This window comes from Elgaria multicarinata, chromosome 9, assembly GCF_023053635.1.
Source record: "Elgaria multicarinata webbii isolate HBS135686 ecotype San Diego chromosome 9, rElgMul1.1.pri, whole genome shotgun sequence".
NCBI lineage: Eukaryota > Metazoa > Chordata > Lepidosauria > Squamata > Anguidae > Elgaria > Elgaria multicarinata.
In genome coordinates, this window is record NC_086179.1 from 28,439,930 (window position 1) to 28,458,640 (window position 18,711).

The following is an 18,711-nucleotide window of genomic DNA, read 5'->3' on the forward strand; positions in this document are numbered from 1 at the left end:
CCTTAAACCCTGCTGGTTAAGGCTGTTGGTTAAGCAGCAGCATTTAAGGTGTCTTGTACGATGCGTTTTGCTAAACCCTGCTAGCTCACTAACCAGGGGCCAATCTACACCAAGCAGGATATAACACTTTAAAAATGGTATGAAAACTGTATATGTAATGTGTCCTGGACCTGAACAGTTGTCATAACCATTATAAACCATTATAAGCAGTAGTGTAGATTCTGCCCAGTAGTCAGACCATCTGCTGCAGGTTTAGCGGCTCTAACCATGGCTTAAAGTGTTGTGTGCAACAGCACAGCTTGTGGTTAGTGCTAACCCCAGAGAACCACAGTTTCACTAACCACAGAGCCTGAAATGTCATCTGAACAGGCACTCTATTGGGTACTACCTAATTGTGCCCCAGCACTAATGACATTGCATTAGTGTAAACCAATGCTTACACAATATAACTATCAGTTGCTAGCACAATTGGAAACACCTAAATTTAGTGGTGCTGCGAAATTTTGGCAGCAAATGGCCACTTTTTCCTACTGCCCTAGTAAGCTCTAGTTACATTGCACAAGTATTGTTTTGTCATAGTGCAACATTAGTGGTAGCACTGGAACACAACTGGATACTACCCATTATCAGCCCTACCCAATGCCCCTGAGTAACAGCACTGCAGGCAATGGTGGCTACTGCTGGCATGGTACCACCACACCCTCCAGCTGCTATAAAGCTATGCCATGTTTGGGCAGATGTGATGTTGCGCTAGAAGAATGGTTATTGCCCATTCTGTGCTTCTGAAGCAGCCGTAGGATCAGATTGTAAGATTGATTCATCATACCAAAAGTAAGAGTCAGAACTATATTATTGGCAACTTGGCTCAGATCCCAATTTGGCCATACTTAGAGTAGATCCATGCCATTCAGTGGGACATAAATTGGTCATGACTAACTCAAATCCCATTGATTTCACTGGGTCTATTCTAGGTATGACTACATCAGGATGCAACACCTGAAGTTTATTGTTTAACCATTACCAGTCATCACAATGCATAAAGCAAGGGTTAAAATAGGAGTAAAACAGCCTATTACAGGTGCATTTGAGTGATTTATATTTGATTCAGTATGTAGGGATGCAATTCATGTCATGCCCTCAGTTTTCTATAATTTTATTTATTTTGTTTATATAGCCTTGAGATTATTATAAATGCTTGACAATAGATACGTCTTTTTTTCCACAGCTTTGTCTCCAGTGTGTTCACCCAGCTGTTCCATTAATGCTGTATGCAGGGATCACAATACCTGCCAGTGTAAGCCATATTATACCGGAGATGGAATCAAATGTACAGGTAAAGTCACCTTAGAGACACTGGAAAAATCAACTGTCAATACAATTCACAGAATGCATTTTGCTCCCAAACTTTATACATACACTTGTATTCCAAACCCTTCATCTTTTCCTCACCCCTCATACAGTTCTTATGCGGCATGATAAAATATGGAAGTTGTGTTTGTCACACAATGATATATTTTAGTGTTGATATCAGTAAGGTTATAAACAGGGCTGGATTCACTGTGCACAAAAGAAGCCCACATTTTGCACTTTAAATAAATTATTCACAGTGACCCTAGGAGCTTTTCTACATGAGGCATTTATTGTGCATGCATTGTTCTTTTTTAAAAATTGGTTGTGAGTTCTTTAGCTATTGTTGTGACCCTCCAGTTTTGATTCTGTTTTTAAGAGCACTTTCATTGTTGTTTTTAGGTTGTGGGAAATTGAGCATTATTTCTGAAAGCGTAAGAAAACATTTTTCCTACTTGTGTAATTGTGTTATTCTGCTATAACACAGCACCATTTAGAAGTTATGTTGCAGAAAAGCAGGAAAGGAAAAGCTCTTTGTGTAGAACCTGGATCTCAATTCTGTGAGGAAACTGAAAGTAAAAACAGCAAATTAAAAGCCTTATATAGAAAAATTCTGTATTTTCTTTAGCAGCACAATTGCATATAATAGTCTTGCAAGGAGAACCCACAAGCCAAAACATCAGGTTCTGCTTATAGACCTCCTATCGTGTGAATGCAATAGAGGCGGTGGAACTATCTTCATCTGAACCACAAATCAGATAATGAGCTTTTCTACAAAAGGCATTCATTATTCACTCATCATTCCTTGCTCATGGTTGTTTAAGGGTTCTTCAGATGACTTTGTGACCCTCCAGTTTCATTTCTGTTTTTTTAAGAGCACTTTCCCAGGTTCTTTTAGAGCGAGGGAAATGGAGTACTATTTGTGAAAGTGAAAGAAAATGTATTTTTCTACTTCTGAAATTGCGATATTTCACTATAGCACAGTGCCATCTAGAGATTATATAGTAAAAAAAACAGGAAAGGAAAAGCTCTTTGTGTAGCGTTCACATCGCAGTTCTGCAATGAAACTGAAAGTAGATACAGCGGATTAACAACCTTGTGTAGAAAAGCTCAATGAGCTCAGAAGCATGGATTACCTAACCACCAGCGATGATCACCAGTGTCAAATCTGACAGCCCTAAAGCTATTTGGCAGTGGAAAGCAGGATCGAAAGGGAGACACCCATCGAGCAGAAGTTCAGACCAGCCGGCTGCTGTGGCTCTCAAATACAACTGCTGTTGTATTTGAAGGGGTTCTCCTTTCCTTTCTTGTTGTTGCAATGGCTGCAAGCTTTGATGTGCTAATTAGCTCAGCAAATTGAGCCAAGTCCTGATGTCTGTTTTAGCTCTGACCTTTCCATTGTAGCCTTTAGCTTTCAGAGGCATGGGATCACTAAAGCTCTTCCCATTCCAAAGCTGGTCCAGTAAGAGGAGGGGAAATCCCCAAATCCAGAGGCCAGCAGGAGCAGAGTTTCCCCTTTGCTGTATAGAAGGAGAGAAGAAGCTAACCTAAAAGTTGGGGTGGGGAGAGAGAGACTGAGCATTTGTTTCTCCCTCTAAGAAGGTGAAATCCAGGGATTTGCTCTCAGGATTGCAAGCATAATTCCTGCCTACTTCATGCCTAACATTTCTGTGCCTACAAAACGTAGGCACAGTTTCATGCCTTCTGTTTCATGCCTACTTCAAGTCTAACGTATCAGTACTGATCTGTAATGCTACAGCTATTTGTACTGTTGTGTATTGTGTATGCATATAGCTCAGGGGTATCTCCAGTTTCAGGTTCTGCCTGAAGTGCTCTGAGCTTTTAAAAAAAATAAAATATATATTTAGTTTTTTCTCTGTGGGCCAAAAAAATCTCATTTGAATGATAAAAAGGGTTAGATTAACTCATGGAAGTTTGATCTTTTTTATTTATTTATTTGTTTGTTTATTTGTATCCTGCTTTTTTCCCAATACTGGCTCAAGGCGGCTTTACAAAAGTTAAAACATATACAATTAAAATATATAAATAGAAATATACAACAGTTAAAAATATTATTAATATTAAAACATTTAAAAACAAATAACAATTTTAAAAATCCAATGCATAAACAGAGGTCCAGAACAAAGATGTTTTTGCCTGCCTCTGGAAGCTTAGCAAGGAGGGAGCCAGTCTAGCTTCCCTGGGAAGGGAGTTCCAGAGCACTAGAGCAGCCACTGAAAAGGCCCTGGTCTACTAATGGCTGGCAATAACAGCTAATGTATTGATTATTATATTTATTAGACGTCTTATAAACAAGTTCTTTAGGCATTGTCCAAAATGAATAAAACAACATTATGTAATTCCAGCCCAGCATAAAACCCAAATACACATTAAAATACAATCAAAATTGCAGGAGTAAAAAACCAATATCAAATGTCGCAGAGGCTAAAACAGCAAGGGCTTAAAAGGCCTGGGAGGTTTTCACCTGACTTAAAAGGACAACAATAGGGGTGCCAAGCAACCTTTCCTAGAAGGGGTGGCTTCAAGTATGACATAGCTACCAATCTGACTGAAACCCCATTGCATGTGCTAATCTAGTCCCACAATTCTCTGGATCGATCCTTTTAATGTATCATTTTGTATTCAATTTGTACTTAAAGAATGTAAGGTTTTCTTGTGAAGGGCATATGGATGGTAAACATTATTTATTTCGGTTCTGTTTTCACTTTCCAGCTGAGGACCTTTGTAAGAAAACCAATGGTGGTTGTCATAAGAATGCAAAATGTGTACAAACCGGCGTGAAAGTCAATTGCACGTGTCAAGAAGGATACCAAGGCGATGGCTACGCCTGCATTGCCATCAACCCTTGTGCAGACGGGTTCAATGGTGGATGTGATGAGCATGCTCTTTGCACAATGAGTGGGCCTGTAAGTGTTAAAATTGTTTGCTTTGTCAGAAAGGCCATTTCTCCCACTGATATTAAAGGGCTTGTTCACATGGCATCTGCCCACACTTGCAGCTGAGCTCTCTGATAAACAACACAGGGCATTGGCCACTTCTGCCTTAGCCTCATCCCATACTGGAATGAAATATTTGTGCTTGGCCTGCTTTTTGCCTTGCCCTTTGGATTGCCCCATAATTAGCCCTAGTGCTGAGCCTAATTCACTAATAGCAGGACAGAAACAGGGACAGGAGACTGAGCACTGTTGATGGAAGCATCATAAGCATATGTGTGTGCTGCAGGAATTGGAAGTGCTGGAGCCTAGATCTTTGCCTTTAAGTCTGTTTCGGCTAGAAGATTGCTGTGTGGTTGCCTGGATCTGGAAAGCATAGGTTCAGTTTCTGCCTCTACAACTCCCATAATTCCAGGACAGCTTGGGAGTTGTCATCCGGGATATCTGGAAGGCACCAGGCAGGGTGAGGCTGCTGTTGAACATTGCTCAGCTTCCTCCTACAAATTCTTTGCACACACAGAAGGTGGCAGATGTAAAATGACATACCCACACATTTTCTCCATCTGCTTAAATTGACCAAATGCCATTGATAATAAGTGCTGTATGTTATGATGTTGTGATGGCCATTGGCTACAAACAATAAAGAATTGAAATTGAATTGAACTGAAGTGCTGGAATATGTAAACTATTTATGTAGTGTCTGTTTCTTCATAGCTTCTTCACACCTCTATGGGTATCCCCTCCTATATTTTATGTGGCCACCAATGCACAAGTAGGAGAGCCCCATTGCATAGCTTTTGTTCTATTGACTGCTCCTGCAGATAGCTTGAACAATACATCTCTACTTAGTCTCAGTGCCCATCCAGCCAACTTGACTCATAGCAGGAGGATATGCTTACTGATAGATAAAGAGTGCTTAGGACGTACCTAGGATAGTCATATTATTAGGATAGCTCAATAACCATGAGCGCTAGAAATATGTTTCCTTTTAAATTATAGATCTTTTGAGTTCTAGTGAATTGCAACTTGATATCTAAATGCTTGTTTACTTTAGATATTTATTTGCATTGAAAATTTCCGTTCCAGGATGAGCGTAAGTGTGCGTGCAAAGACAACTACATTGGTGATGGAATTAATTGTGAAGTGAAACAGCTACCAGTGGACAGATGTTTGCAAGACAACGGACAGTGCCATCCTGATGCTAACTGTGCTGATCTCCATTTCCAGGGTCAGTGCTCCAATCATAGTGTTTCTGAATAGCTAAAAGCTAAGATCTTCCCATGAAAGTCAAGTGTTCAGATGTCTTAGAATTGCATAGTCCTCGGTGAAGTCATGCTGTACTCATCCAAAACAACTTACAAGAAAAATTGGCTACGTGAGGAATGACCAATTTCTGTAATCTCCAGGGCAGTTCTCATCTCTGGACAGTGGTCTGGGAGGCTTGAATAGTCAGCTCAAACCTCCCAGACTACTGGCAGCATTGTACACATGCAAATATGGAGTTATTGCATACAATATCTAAAAGAGAAATGAAACAATTGAAAACATTCTCAGTAGGACGGTGTTTGGGGCCACAACCAGCTTGGCCATGCCTGGGCTACATGACCCTTGAGACAATAATATTTGGATCTTTGAGGTATCCAAGACAGTGAAAACTTTATCTAATCCTGGCTTCAGGATACACTGTGAAGTGGGAATGTTAACTATAAAGTTGCACAATGGAAAAGCTTGCTCTTCTTTTCTTTACAAAGCAATTTCACTTAAAACTGGGTTTCTTTCCCCAAGTTTCTTCCTTTTAAAAAAATGTTATTAGAAACGCCTAATCTCCCCCCCCTTTCTTCCTTGCAGACTCTACTGTTGGAGTTTTTCATGTACGCTCTCCAAAGGGACAATATAAACTGACATACGACAAAGCAAATAAGACCTGTGTGGATGAAGGAGCAACGATAGCTACATATACTCAACTCTTATATGCTCAGATGGTAACGGTGCTTCTTTTCCTTTGCATAGAAGGCAGCTCTCCTACATTGAAATTAATATTCCTGCATAAACAAGAAATGGAACTTAGCACTGAAAGATAAATTTTAAAGGACAAGTGCTATCAGGAACACTTGATCTGGAAAAAGAAAAGAAAAAGTCCCTAGTAAAACATCCAAATGCAATATATGTCCATTTTCTGATAGTATAACATGTTATAAAGGCACGAGGGACCAATTCCTACATGCTCCCTTGTGTATTTTGACATCTCCATTTCAACACCAAATGGAGTGTCCAGTGCAGATCCAAGTCAATGATGCAATATGTATACTGTGCTTTCACCAATCCAGATCAGCACTAAATCATCAGTACCGACTGCATTAGTTCCTTAGCCCTTTCAGATTGCAGACATGGAGATGTCTGTATGGGTTAAAACACTCACGGTGGCTGCGTTGTGGCACTGCATCAGTTATACAATAAAGCAGTCACCTCGCAGCCGCTGTGGGGCTTTCCTGTGAAGCTGCGCAGAAGAAAAGTTGGGGACATACCCCGACTTTTCCTGCTGGACTGAGGTCAGTACAGGGCCGGCGCTGCCATACAGGCCAGTTAGGCAGCCGCCTAGAGCGCCAAGGTAAGGGGGCGCTGAACGGCATGCCCAGAAGTCACCCTCCCACTCCCAGAGCCGCTCTGGCAGAGTGAGAGCAGCTTCTGGATGCGCCGTTCCGAAGCCTTCTGCCCCCGCCCCCAGCATCCCTGGCTTGGCTTCAGCTGGGCACCCACCCAGCAGCCGAAGCCAACCTGGGGTACTGGGGGGCGGGGGCAGGTGGACAGCTCCACATTCTGACTTCCGGCACGCGCCGGACATCAGAACATGGAGCCGTCTGACCGCCCTCCCCCAGCTTCCCGGCTTGGCTTCGGCTGGGCGCTCCCAGCCAAAGCCAAGCTGGGACGGTGTATGTGGGGGGGAATGGACAGCTCCACGTTCTGACTTCCGGGCACGCCGGAAGTCAAAACGTGGAGCTGCCTGCCCGCCCGCCCACGGGCGAGGGATAGGTAACGTGGCCTCATCCCTGCCTGTCTCCGCCTACCTGGGGTGGTGGGGGGTATGGTGGGGGGATAAAAGCAGCTCACCTTGCCTAGGGTGCAAAAAAGCCTGGCACCAGCCCTGGGTCAGTACAGCTTTTCCGCTGTCTGTCCTCGCTTCACCACCATGCCAGGGTGTTCCCAGGTGGAAGGTGAGCTCCCATTGGTCACCGAAAGCCAGGACAATGCCCCCCAGCAAGATGAATGGCCACTGCAAAGCCACACTGCCTCCTGCATTGGGATTATCTGACACCACCCCACGACAGCAAAAATGCAGGGTTTTTCTGAAAGTGGGGACACACTGGCGCCATCAAGGCAGCCCCTCAACGAGTCTGAACCATTCTGCAGGTGGATGTTTGGAAACACCCAGACAGCCTCCCCTTGTTGATCAACAGTGGCTGTCATTGTGCAAGGAATGGGTTGTTCCGTCACACTTGGCAGAGGACACTTTGCTTGACAAATGAGATAGAGTTATGCAGGTTCACCTCTAGGCCTGTCCATCACCTTATGGCTTCTTCCTTCCAACTCAGGCAAAAAGGATGCCTGTAGGATTCTAGAAAGCCATAGGGCCCTGTGCTAGACAGCAAGTTCCTTTATGGATCTACACAGTGCCACATCTGGAGCAGGAGACTGCGTAGTGAAGCGGTGGTGGGCTGCTATGCTGGGGCTGGCTCAAGGTCACCAGTTCCAACAGAAAAATGATTTAAGCTCACCTAGCCCCTTGTTCCTTGGCAGCAGAATGCCAGGTTATCTAATCAGGGCCTACAAGACTGAACTAGTAAAAGGCCAATGCTTTCCTTAAATTAGAGGCCCTCCAGGTATTTTGGCCTACAACTTCCATCAGCCCTAACAAACATAGCCAATGGTGAGGGATCATGGGGGATGTAGGCATCTGGAGGGCCACAAATTGCCCACAAATTGCCCTACGTTAAAACCTTCAAAGCAAAACTTCAGTGGGATTTACATTGGGTAAAACCCCTCATTGAACTAGCCTAAGCTCACTACTCATTTTCCTTTGTTTCATGATTGGATTACTTATATACTAATGACAGGCAAAGTTCCATCTATGTGCGGCTGGCTGGTTGGATACTGGAAGAGTAGCATATCCAACTGCCTTTTCTGCCCCAAAATGTGGCAGGGGAGTTGTTGGGATTATCGATTATGGGATCCGAGTCAACCTGAGTGAAACCTGGGATGTCTTCTGTTACAGAGTCAAAGGTAAAAATGCCTTTCTCCAATGTTGTTTAACAAAACTACAATGAATTTCCAGAAAAGCTAGTAATCTTGGGTTGTCATAGTACAACTCATGTTTTACTGTTTTTAATCTTCTCAAAAACATTATTGTTTTTGATGGTTCTTAAAAACATTGTTGTGTTTATTGTTTTAGATTGTTGGTATACTGCCTTGATGGCTTTTTAGCAAATAAGGTGGCATATAAATATGAATGAGTGAGTGGATAGGAATTAGGTCAGGAGATCCCAACCTTTTTTACATTGGTGGGCACATTTGGAATTTTGAGAGAATGGCCGCTCTCACAATGGCTGCCATGGGAGGGGCTTGACCATTCATAAAAAGGCTGTCATGGTGGACATGGCTGGTTACAAAGCACTCATTTCCCAGAAGACAAACTGGTGAGACTAAAAGAAAAACAACTTGACCAAGAACTTAAGTAGAAGGCTGAAGTGTACAACAATGCACCCTTTGGAGCCCAAATAAAGATGGCTCTGGAGGGCAGCACTGTGCTTTAAAAGTCTTAAGAAATAAAACAAAAATCAGGAGGGCCAGGGAACCTGGAGGCACCAAGAGAGCTATGAATGATTGTCATTCAGAGATTGGGTACTAGGGGCCCATCATTGGGCTACAGGCCCTGCCCAGGTATTTTTGAAATATTTTTTCATGTGTTGTTGCAGATGGTTTTATAGGGACTGATGTCCCTCCTCAGTTTGCTGTCTAAAATCCCTTTTGTTTGGTGTTTTATAGATATCAAGTGCAGCTGTAAACCTGGTTATGTGGGTGATGGATTTTTATGTAACGGAAACTTGCTTCAAGTCCTTGTTTCATCCTCAGAATTTACAAACTTTGTCTCGGTAGGTAACAGAACAGACTCTTTTGTCCATAAGAGTGAAATGAGAGAAACATGCTTCAGAACTTCATAGATGAACCAAAAAAAAATGTCTTCATATCGAACTTTTCACATTTTGTATCCATTGGTATTATTAGGATAAAAGAGAGAAATAAAGAGCATCTAAAACATTCTGTTAACGGACTTTAAAATGTTATAGCTGTCACAGGTAATCCACTTAAGAACATAAGACCCATGGTGGATCAGACCAAGGGTCCATCTTGTCCAGCAGTCTGTTCACACAGTGGCCAACCAGCTGTTGACCAGAGACCCACAAGCAGGACATAATGCAACAGTGCCCTCCTGCCCAGGTTCCTCAGCAATGGGCAATAGTTATTATAATCTCCTGGGTCTGAAATAGATATCTTTAAACAACTAACAAAAAAATGTATTCAGGTGCTTTATGCATGATAGGCTTAATTCCTTCTGTGTTTGTGGATTGATGTAAACTACGTAGGAGCTGATCTTTTATGAATATTTAGCTATTGAGAGCTCCGGCTATTGGGCGGTATAGAAATGTAATAAATAAATAATAAATAAATAAAATATTGAAGGGGGTACTTTTTGATAACAGGAGACTGTCCTAGGTGACTTTTTCTGCTTCTGCCCCTAATTGGCAGCACAAAAATGTGCTAGCTAACCTCCACATAGTTTACATTGGGGATGGAGGACTTTTGACTCCAACAACCATCAGCACCAGCCGGTATGGCTGGTGGCTTTGGTATGATGGGGGTTGTAGTATACAACATCTGAAGGGCCTCAGGTTTCAGCATGGGGTCCCCATCTGGATCAGAAGCATGTTCTGGATTGGGGCCCAGCAGGCAGCTACTTTTTCTCCATGACAAAAGCAACCTAGTTAACCACGCTTGTTTAAATGTGTGATTAACAAATACCGTATGTAATTTGGCTCTTAGGAATACAGCGAGAGTATCTGGGTTTCACACAAATGTTTAGACCACCACTTGTGCCCCACTTTCATTTATCTACCTTCCCCTTATGTTTTTATTCCTCCAAACAAAAGAACGATGAGGCATTTTGTTTCTTATGAAATCAACTATTGAACAAGAATCATCCATTCCTTCCGACGTCCTCATGTCCTTCTTTCATTATTAGCGCATTCTCTCAGATAGTTGGATGTATAAAGGAAGACTTATGTTATAAAATGTGTATATACCTTGTATATGTTTGACGAACATCTGTGAAAGAAAGAAAGAGGAAGAAAAGAATCCATTTCAGCATATCTTCTCACCACAATAAATTCTGTCTTTTCGCAGGAGGTACTGACTTACTCAAATACCTCAAGGAAAGGTCAAGAGTTCCTGAAATATCTCAAGAATTTGTCCATTAATGCAACCCTATTTGTACCAAACAATGATGGGCTGAAGGCAAATGAGGTAAAGAACTGATTTAGTGCTCTTTCTTGCCAACACTTGGAGATTAAGTACCATTATAGTTTAATCCAGGAAAGTGATTTTAATCTTCTGCTCTCCAATGGAAACTGGTGGCTGCAATGTCAGTGGGGCAATGAATCTAGCTTTCTGTGAGAACTGAACTTTCAATAGCTCCTTGAGAGTTCTGACTGAACCCTGGAGCCACCAGCCTCCACTGCTGCTCTCTCTTCTCCTAACTCTTTGGCCATCACGTCACAAAAATGTCCCAGGTATCCCTGTGCTTAGCCATTAGAATCTACTTTATTTTTAACTTGAAGCCCTGGTCCAGAAGTGGGAGACTTCCAGTTTGCAGGAAGATCCAGCCTGAACAGGTTCCTTGTCCATCCCACTAACTTCCTCTCCAAGCCAGGCTCCTTCTCCCAGTAAGGACAAAGTTTTAGCTCTGATCAGCAGCTGATTCGATATAAGCACTCCACGCTGTGGTGCAGTGAAAAAGGCAGCCATGCTACGCTGCAGCGCCACCTCTGCAACAGCCAGAGAAGGTAGGGTGACCATATGAAAAGGAGGACAGGGCTCCTGTATCTTTAACAGTTGTATTGAAAAGGAAATTTCAGCACGTGTCATTTGTATATATGGGGAACCTGGTGAAATTTCCTCCTCATCACAACAGTTAAAGCTGCAGGTGCCCTGCCCTCTTTTAAATCTGGTCATTCTAGTATAGCTCCTGCAGCTTTAACTGTTGTGATGAAGAGGGAATTTCACCAGGTTCTCCATATATACAAATGACACCTGCTGAAATTCCCTTTTCTATGCAAGTGTTAAAGATACAGGAGCCCTGTCCTCCTTTTCATATGGTCACCCTAAGAGAAGGGTACCGCAGTTCATCACACAATTGGACCAGAAGTCTGGCCAGCCTTATATAAATGTGTATGAATGGGTGTGCAGATGAGAAAGAGAGTGTGTGTTTGTGTGCGTGTGTGCGTGTGCACGCACATAGTAGCCCTGTACACCAATGGTTATGAAGCCTCTAGAAGGTTACCCTTCTGCAGGGAATTCAGCCCTTAGGCTGAAAAGCATTCCCCAAACCCACCATATGGACTCCTTTGCCTTGAATTACCATCTGCCTTACCTTGACTATTTACCAGCCTTTCTAATCTGCATTTGCGATTCTTGATCTTGGCCAGATCTACACCAAGTAGGATATAGCACTATGAAAGCAGCCTATGGCATGTGTCAATGGGCCCCAATAGTTGTCAGTGCACTTCAATACTGCTATAGAGCAGTAGTGTAGCTCCTGCCTCTTATATACTGCTTTCATAGTGCAATATCCTGCTTGGTGTAGATCTGGCCTTTGTTTCTATTCCCCGATATTCATTCACTGATGTTCCTGTGGGAAAACTCATTCTGCACTTAGGGACAGATTTATGGGAGGGCAAAACCTGCCTGCCTTCCTTGACACTGGGTATCCCTGCCTCTCACAGGGAAAGGCTGCCCTGCTTCACACAACACCCATGAGCATGATGGAAAGGTTCAGGAATGGGAATGCTAGTTTCCTGAGTAAGCTTTTATTTTCTTTAGGAAAGGGGATGACATCTCTTAAGGTTACACCACCACCACCTTGAGCATTTTCATACTGCTGTACATTCAATAGAAGAGCTTCGCATATTGGGCAGTACAGAAATGCTAATACATTTGTTTTAAGAAGCTTTCTCTGCGGAGCTCCACAGAGAGACTTCAAACTAAAATTGGCACAAACGAAGGAGGCAGCGGATTGGTGCAAAATCGGGAAATGGTCCAATCACGTTAATCTACCATCAAACCTCCGCCCACATGTCAAAATCTGACATAATTCCCCCAAAGACACATAGCCATAATGCGGTGCAAACGTGGACCCAATCTAAAAGTCGCGGTGAATCGTGAATGCAAATATGTGCATTATTGCAGTTAAAACCCAGTGCTGAGGCAAATGGACAGCTGCATTGTGTATCGTTAAACGCGAAAATGCGCAGCTATGTCGCTGTAATGAAGACGTATAGACATGCCCCAGCACATGGTCATTTTGTGAGGTGACATTGCTGTCTGTTGTTTCCTTCCTCCAGACACTTTCAGGAAGAGATATTGAGTATCATTTATCCAATACCGGCACATCATATTATCAAGATTTGACTAATGGAACTACCCTTCAAACCAGAATAGGGAAAAGACTGCTAATTATTCAAGGTGAAAACCAGAACTATCAGAGTTCTCCAGTTGAAAAGGTGGGTGATTTGTTGACCAATTTGCATGTCTATAGCCCATGCCTGGTTCATCCATTTCCCAGGGTTGGCGCTCAGTTGGTATAGTGTAGAAGCTTCTCCATTACACACAGATAACTCCTAATATAAATACACCACCCCAGATAAATGCCTGGTTCACATTACTCTTTGCTCTCAAAGAAAGAAGAGTAGAGATCATGTCAACCAGACTTTGCTGAATCAGGTGTTCATGGGGAGCAGCTGTTTCAGGATGGTTGTTATCTGCATGGTAGAGAAAAGGGACATGTGTTGCTCCTCTTCTGTGTACCGGGGGACAACTAGAGGCAGAGTCAAGGGGTCACCATTTGTTACCTCTTGCAAGTTTTAAATAAGAATGCAAGAAGAGCCACACTGGATCAAACCGAGTGTCCATGTTGTCAGTATTCTGTTCACACAGTGGCCAGCCAGCTGCCTGTGGGAAACCCGCAAATAATACATGGGTGCAACAGTACCTTTCCGCTCATGTTCACCAGCAAGTGGTGTGCATAGGCTTATTGCCTCTGATACTGGAGGTAGCACATTGATAGTAGGGCTATGCAGGTACCCCCCGAGCTGCCTCGGAGGCCGATCCTGAGCCCCCAAAGCAGCCCTGATCTGCCTCAGGGCTGCCTCAGGGGTTCCCAGCCCACCTTGGCGCCGAAGCCAAGGTGAAATTCAGACCGTCCGAGGCAACTTGGGAGTTTTCTGGGTGCCAGCTGTGCAGTCGGGCTGTGCAGCCAGCACCCAGAAAACTGTCCCCTCTTGCCTGGTGCCTCCGCCGACTGCCACCGCAGATGGTGGAGGCACCAGGTAAGCCCCCCCTTTCCCCCATACCTACTCCACCGTCCACCACCGCCGCCATCTTTGCACCCTGTGGCTTCCACTGCTTTAGAGTCTGTTTTGAAGGAACAGCAGCTACAGAATTTTATTCAGTGAGATGCCTCCTATCAGGGCTTTCATAAGAGTTTGGCGTGACTGGGCACCTGCCGAGGGCCCTGCTGCTCAGAAGGGCCTGTTGTTTCCTCCACCACTATGTGTCACCACCACTCGTTCACCTCTCCCCCCTCCTCCCCATAGACATATATGACCTGCTGGTGGCACTTGTTATGGAAACTACATCACCCACAGTGCCTTGCTCAGAGGAAGGACCCTTGCAGCGGGGGAAGCAGCTGAGGGCGGTGCGGCTGGTGAGGGCAGCAGCAGATGGGGGTATGATCCACTGATCCTCCCAGTCTGCCACCTGAGTCAAATGGCAGCTCATGGTAGGGCTGGCCACGCACTGTAGAAAGGAGCTTAGCACCACTGTCACCAGGTAAAACACATCCATGAGGAGGAGGATGTGTGGCGACTCTCTAGCGGCAGCAGCAGCTAGCAGCTGCACCAGTAGCCTGGGAGGATGCTGGGTAGGGTGGATGCTGGGTAGGGCCCATCACTGGCCCCAAGCCAAGGGGCACTTTATAACCCAGTGCCAGGCCTGTGTCCTGTTATACGCAAGGCAGGTTATATTAAAGAAGGTTTCTTAGCATCACATTTCGAATGTCTCCTTGACTACCACTGACATTGTCATTCATTTGCTATTCATTAGGAACAGAATATTATTTCGGATATATTGTTTCACATGGAAATGTATATAAAACTAGTTAGAACCCAGTGACCTCATTCTTCAGCAGCATCCAGTATAGAGTAGATCTCCCGAAAGTGCACACACATTCCTTAGAACTACACAACCACATCCTAATAACTGTAGCTTGACTAAATACACAGATTACATACTGCAATTCCAGCAATTTACAAATCTAGTGAAAGGTCACTTCCCGTATCTGGATCGAACAAGTAAAATTTCTGAATGAGATGGAAAGAATGTAATCTTAGCTCAACAGGTGATAATATCTGTCTAAAACTAAAATGTAGCTGAAGTAAATGTACTTGTCTGAGAGACTACATTCCTGCTCCAGCCAGATACTTCCAGCTCCCCCAGCCAAGGAAAAACTGAATCTTTCTTGGGCTGATGTCCAACAGTACAAAAAGGGTGAGTTCTTTGGCCAAGAGTGGAATCATATGAGCAGGATCTAAGCGCTGAAAAATAAACTCCAGCTCTGTTCCAAGGAGTAACATAGGAAGGTCATATGAGGTATTCACCAAGTTCTGGCTCTATTTGGTTTTTCTTTGTAGGTGAAAACAAAGTATGTGGATGGAAAAGCTATCCTTTTGTGGGACATAATTGCGTCCAACGGGGTCATCCATACCATCGCAGCTCCTCTGAAGGCGCCTCCTCTACCCCCTGTAAGTCTGGTACATGTCAAAATTACTATTGTTGTTTTTACTTGCTGACCCTCCAGAAACTGCAAATAATAGTTCTGCTGAGGTTGGCTAAAGGTCCATATAAATCAAAGGTGCAGAAACTCTTTCAGTCCAAGGACTGAATTGTATTACAGAGAAGATCTCAGGAGCTACATTCCAGTGGTGGATGGGGCCAGAGGCAAAGGGGCGGAGCCAAAATACCCCCCCAAAATCAGCATTTTTGTTTGCTTAAAGCTATTATTGCCAGTAACCAAGCCTTAGGAGTGGCATTTAAGAATGGGGGGACTGCACAAAAAACAGCAAACCATCCAACAATTGTTGGTTGGAGGCAAGGGGCAGAGCCAGGTGAAAGTGGCAGAGTTAGGTGAAAGGGTGTATGGCCTTCTGGAGGCCTGCAGAGCGCCACATTCTCCACCCCCAGCCTGAAGTTCTGCACCCATGATACAGATGTGCATCCTGCTATAGAAATGCAGCACTTGCTGCATTTTGGGCACACATCCCATCGTCTCTCTCAAATCCAGCACACGGGAAAGCTGTTTTTCCAGTTTGCAGCAGAAGCTGGATTTGCACTATGGTGTTTTGCTGGCCGTTGTGTCAGCCACAATCCCAAATCTATTTCCCTCCTTTTAAAGTAGGGGTGTGAATAACACTGATCGGCTGGCCTTTGTGTCAGTCATGAAGTCACTTTCCCCTCTTCTTGGAACAGATGTTTCAGTGTAAAACTGTAAAAAAAAAAAAAAAGTGTCCAGAAAACTCCTTGAGACCTGTTCAGGTGCTTGAAAAACCAAATGAAACCAGCAGACAGCCTGCTTGAAGCAGGGTAGGGATGATGAGAAACTGCATTCCTCTTTCAGAACAGGTATGTGCGAAGAGCGAAGGTGGGGTAAGGATGGGAGAATCAGGGATGCAGAAGCTCACTCCTGTTTTTGTTTGCAACTTCTTTTTCTTTTCATTCTAATGGGAAATGTGCGCATTTCGAATGGGGAAAGTGTGCGTTTTCCAAAAGCGCACACTTTCCCCCGTTGAGTAAAGTCTGAAAATGTGCATTTTTTTCTAACGTGATTGCAAGTTTGGGAATGTGCAACCTTTTTTCCGAACCATGAATTCCCATTCGTAGAAGGAGCTGTGAATACAGCAATTTCTGATGATTTGCAAAATGAAACGAAATTCTTGTGTATCTGCAAGATGCGGTGAGCTGAATTTATCCTGAGCAAATAAAAACAAAATAAGGGAGGGAGCCATTGCCCACTTATGCTTCCACAAGCATACCTGTATGCAGCCTAAAGATATCAGCTGAAATGGTACACTTGCATTTTCAGGAAGCAAAGGTCACATTTAATCACTTGGAAGCCTATTCAGTAGTTCTCCCTAACCCTATTCAGTAGGAAATTCTCCTCTGGGTACAAGTCTCAAGTGCAGCCAATGTGCTGCTCTAGCTCCACAGCTTCAGGCAGGCATCTCACCCTGCATCATAGGTGGGCCAACCCCGCCTTTCGAATTTCTTGGAAAATAATCAAATTGTGCTTCCTAATACACTCATCTGCCTGGACTGTCTCCACTCAGGCTTCTCTCCATGCTGGAGCTGGAACAGGAATATTCTTTGCGGTCCTTCTGGTCATTGGAATTGTTGCTCTTGCCGGGTATTCATACTTCAGGATTAAACAAGGAACCATTCGCTTCCAGCATTTCAAGGTAGGAAATGTTCTCAGTGCTGTCAATTCTGTTGGTTTGATCGCTCAAGAGAATCAAGGCCAAACAAGACGTAATGGGGTCATCCCTTTTACACACACGGCATAGATTGTGGGGAGGGAATCTTTACAAATACATGAAAAGGAGCATGTAAAGAGGAACAGAGCGATCCACACCCCTCCCTCTCCTGCCCTGCAGAGTTCCTTTGCTCTGAGCCATCTTCTCCTAGCGTAGCTATCTGATATCGGAGCCAACCTGGGAGAAAATGGGTTAGAGCAATGCAGTGGAACTCCTCATGTAACGAATCAACCTATCCATGCTTTACATAACTGAAGTCCTGTGGATTTCAATTAGTCTGCTCTAACTATAACTAAATCTGGAATCAACCCTAAAATTGGAAACCACATTTGGTTCGAACTAAGTTTCTGGTTCTGGTTTCGGAAGCAAGCTATGGTATGTGAAAAGCATATTTTGACATGATGTCAGGAAGAGAAGGACGGGAACTGGAACATGAGCCTGCAGCCCAGTCATGAGCCATGGTTTGTCCGTGGCATCTGATACTTTATAACTTCTGAATTCTTTGCAATAAATCTGTGAACCATAAAAAATACTTTTTTCTCTTCCTAAAAAAAACCGCACACATGCAGGAAAAAGATGACGTTGATGAAACTACATTGGACAAGACACAGTCTTCTAACATCTCAAACCCCAACTATGAAAGCTCAACAGACACTCCACCAGATCCCCCTTATGATCCATTTTCTGTAAGTTCTTATTTTGATTTGAGAGGATTGCCTTTAAAGTACATCCACTGTTCGAACTTACATGTTTAGGTGCCAAAAAGAAGTGTGCAATCAGCTGTAGCACCTGTTTAGGAGACAACTTGAGGGTGGACAAGTTTTTTTTCAGAATTTATTTTAACTTCCCTTGCTAGTAGAATTATCAACCAAGGCCATAGCTAGATGGGGCGATCTCCGGGATCGTCCCTGTGCATTCACGTGAGGCAGAGGGGATCTCAGGATCCCGGAGGGATGATCCCTCTCTTGCCCTGGGATCTCGCCCTCCCCTTTAGGCCCGGTTTATCCACGGTCTCAGCTGAGCCCGAGACTGCGGAACGTGTGGCTGGGCGCTGCGGTTTGTCCCTGCTCCTCGTGGTTCCTTGCGAGGAGCCGGGACCTGCACATGGGGTGCAGAGCACCTCAGGAGCACTGCGCTCATCAGGGATGGGGTGGGGGGAGCAGGGAAAGTAATTTTTTTAAAAAAAAAACTACCTTTTGCACATGAGCGTTCGTACGCTGCTGTCCCTTTAAAAAAAAATTAAAATGGCAGGCATAACATCTCTCCCTCTGAGGACGTCGCGCACCGCATGTAAACAGAGGGGGGATCTCACGATAAAACCATCGCGAGATCTTCACCCCTCCATCGCGGACTAACAGATAGGTCTAGCTAAGGCCCAAGTTAAAGGTTTTAGTCAGGCTGTTTTAACGAATGAACAGTATCCAGTGTTGCAGTGGTAATTTTTTGTAGTGCAGCCGCTCATCATGATGCTCCCCATAGAAAGACTAACAACAGAG

General features: G+C 44.0%; 2 protein-coding genes across 3 annotated transcripts in view; one reads left to right on the plus strand and one right to left on the minus strand.

Annotated features, from left to right (window-relative positions):
• STAB2 (stabilin 2) overlaps positions 1–18,711 on the plus strand; it is a 114,378-nt gene that overhangs the window by 93,955 nt on the left and 1,712 nt on the right. Inside the window, exons 58-68 of one of the 2 annotated variants that reach the window (XM_063133394.1) lie at positions 1,226–1,333; positions 4,081–4,274; positions 5,388–5,529; positions 6,150–6,283; positions 8,414–8,579; positions 9,342–9,448; positions 10,758–10,877; positions 12,974–13,132; positions 15,320–15,430; positions 17,012–17,140; positions 17,785–17,901. In XM_063133394.1, coding sequence (XP_062989464.1) covers positions 1,226–1,333; positions 4,081–4,274; positions 5,388–5,529; positions 6,150–6,283; positions 8,414–8,579; positions 9,342–9,448; positions 10,758–10,877; positions 12,974–13,132; positions 15,320–15,430; positions 17,012–17,140; positions 17,785–17,901 — 1,487 coding nt within the window. Of the gene's footprint in view, positions 1–1,225; positions 1,334–4,080; positions 4,275–5,387; positions 5,530–6,149; positions 6,284–8,413; positions 8,580–9,341; positions 9,449–10,757; positions 10,878–12,973; positions 13,133–15,319; positions 15,431–17,011; positions 17,141–17,784; positions 17,902–18,711 lie in introns of those variants that run through there. The other variant, XM_063133396.1, reaches the window with a different exon arrangement.
• The window catches only part of NT5DC3 (5'-nucleotidase domain containing 3), a 56,404-nt gene continuing 44,006 nt past the window's right edge, over positions 6,314–18,711 (minus strand). The window contains exon 16 of the mRNA XM_063133397.1: positions 6,314–6,417. Within this exon, the coding sequence (XP_062989467.1) occupies positions 6,366–6,417 (52 nt within the window). The 3' untranslated portion in view covers positions 6,314–6,365. The remainder of the gene's footprint in view (positions 6,418–18,711) is intronic.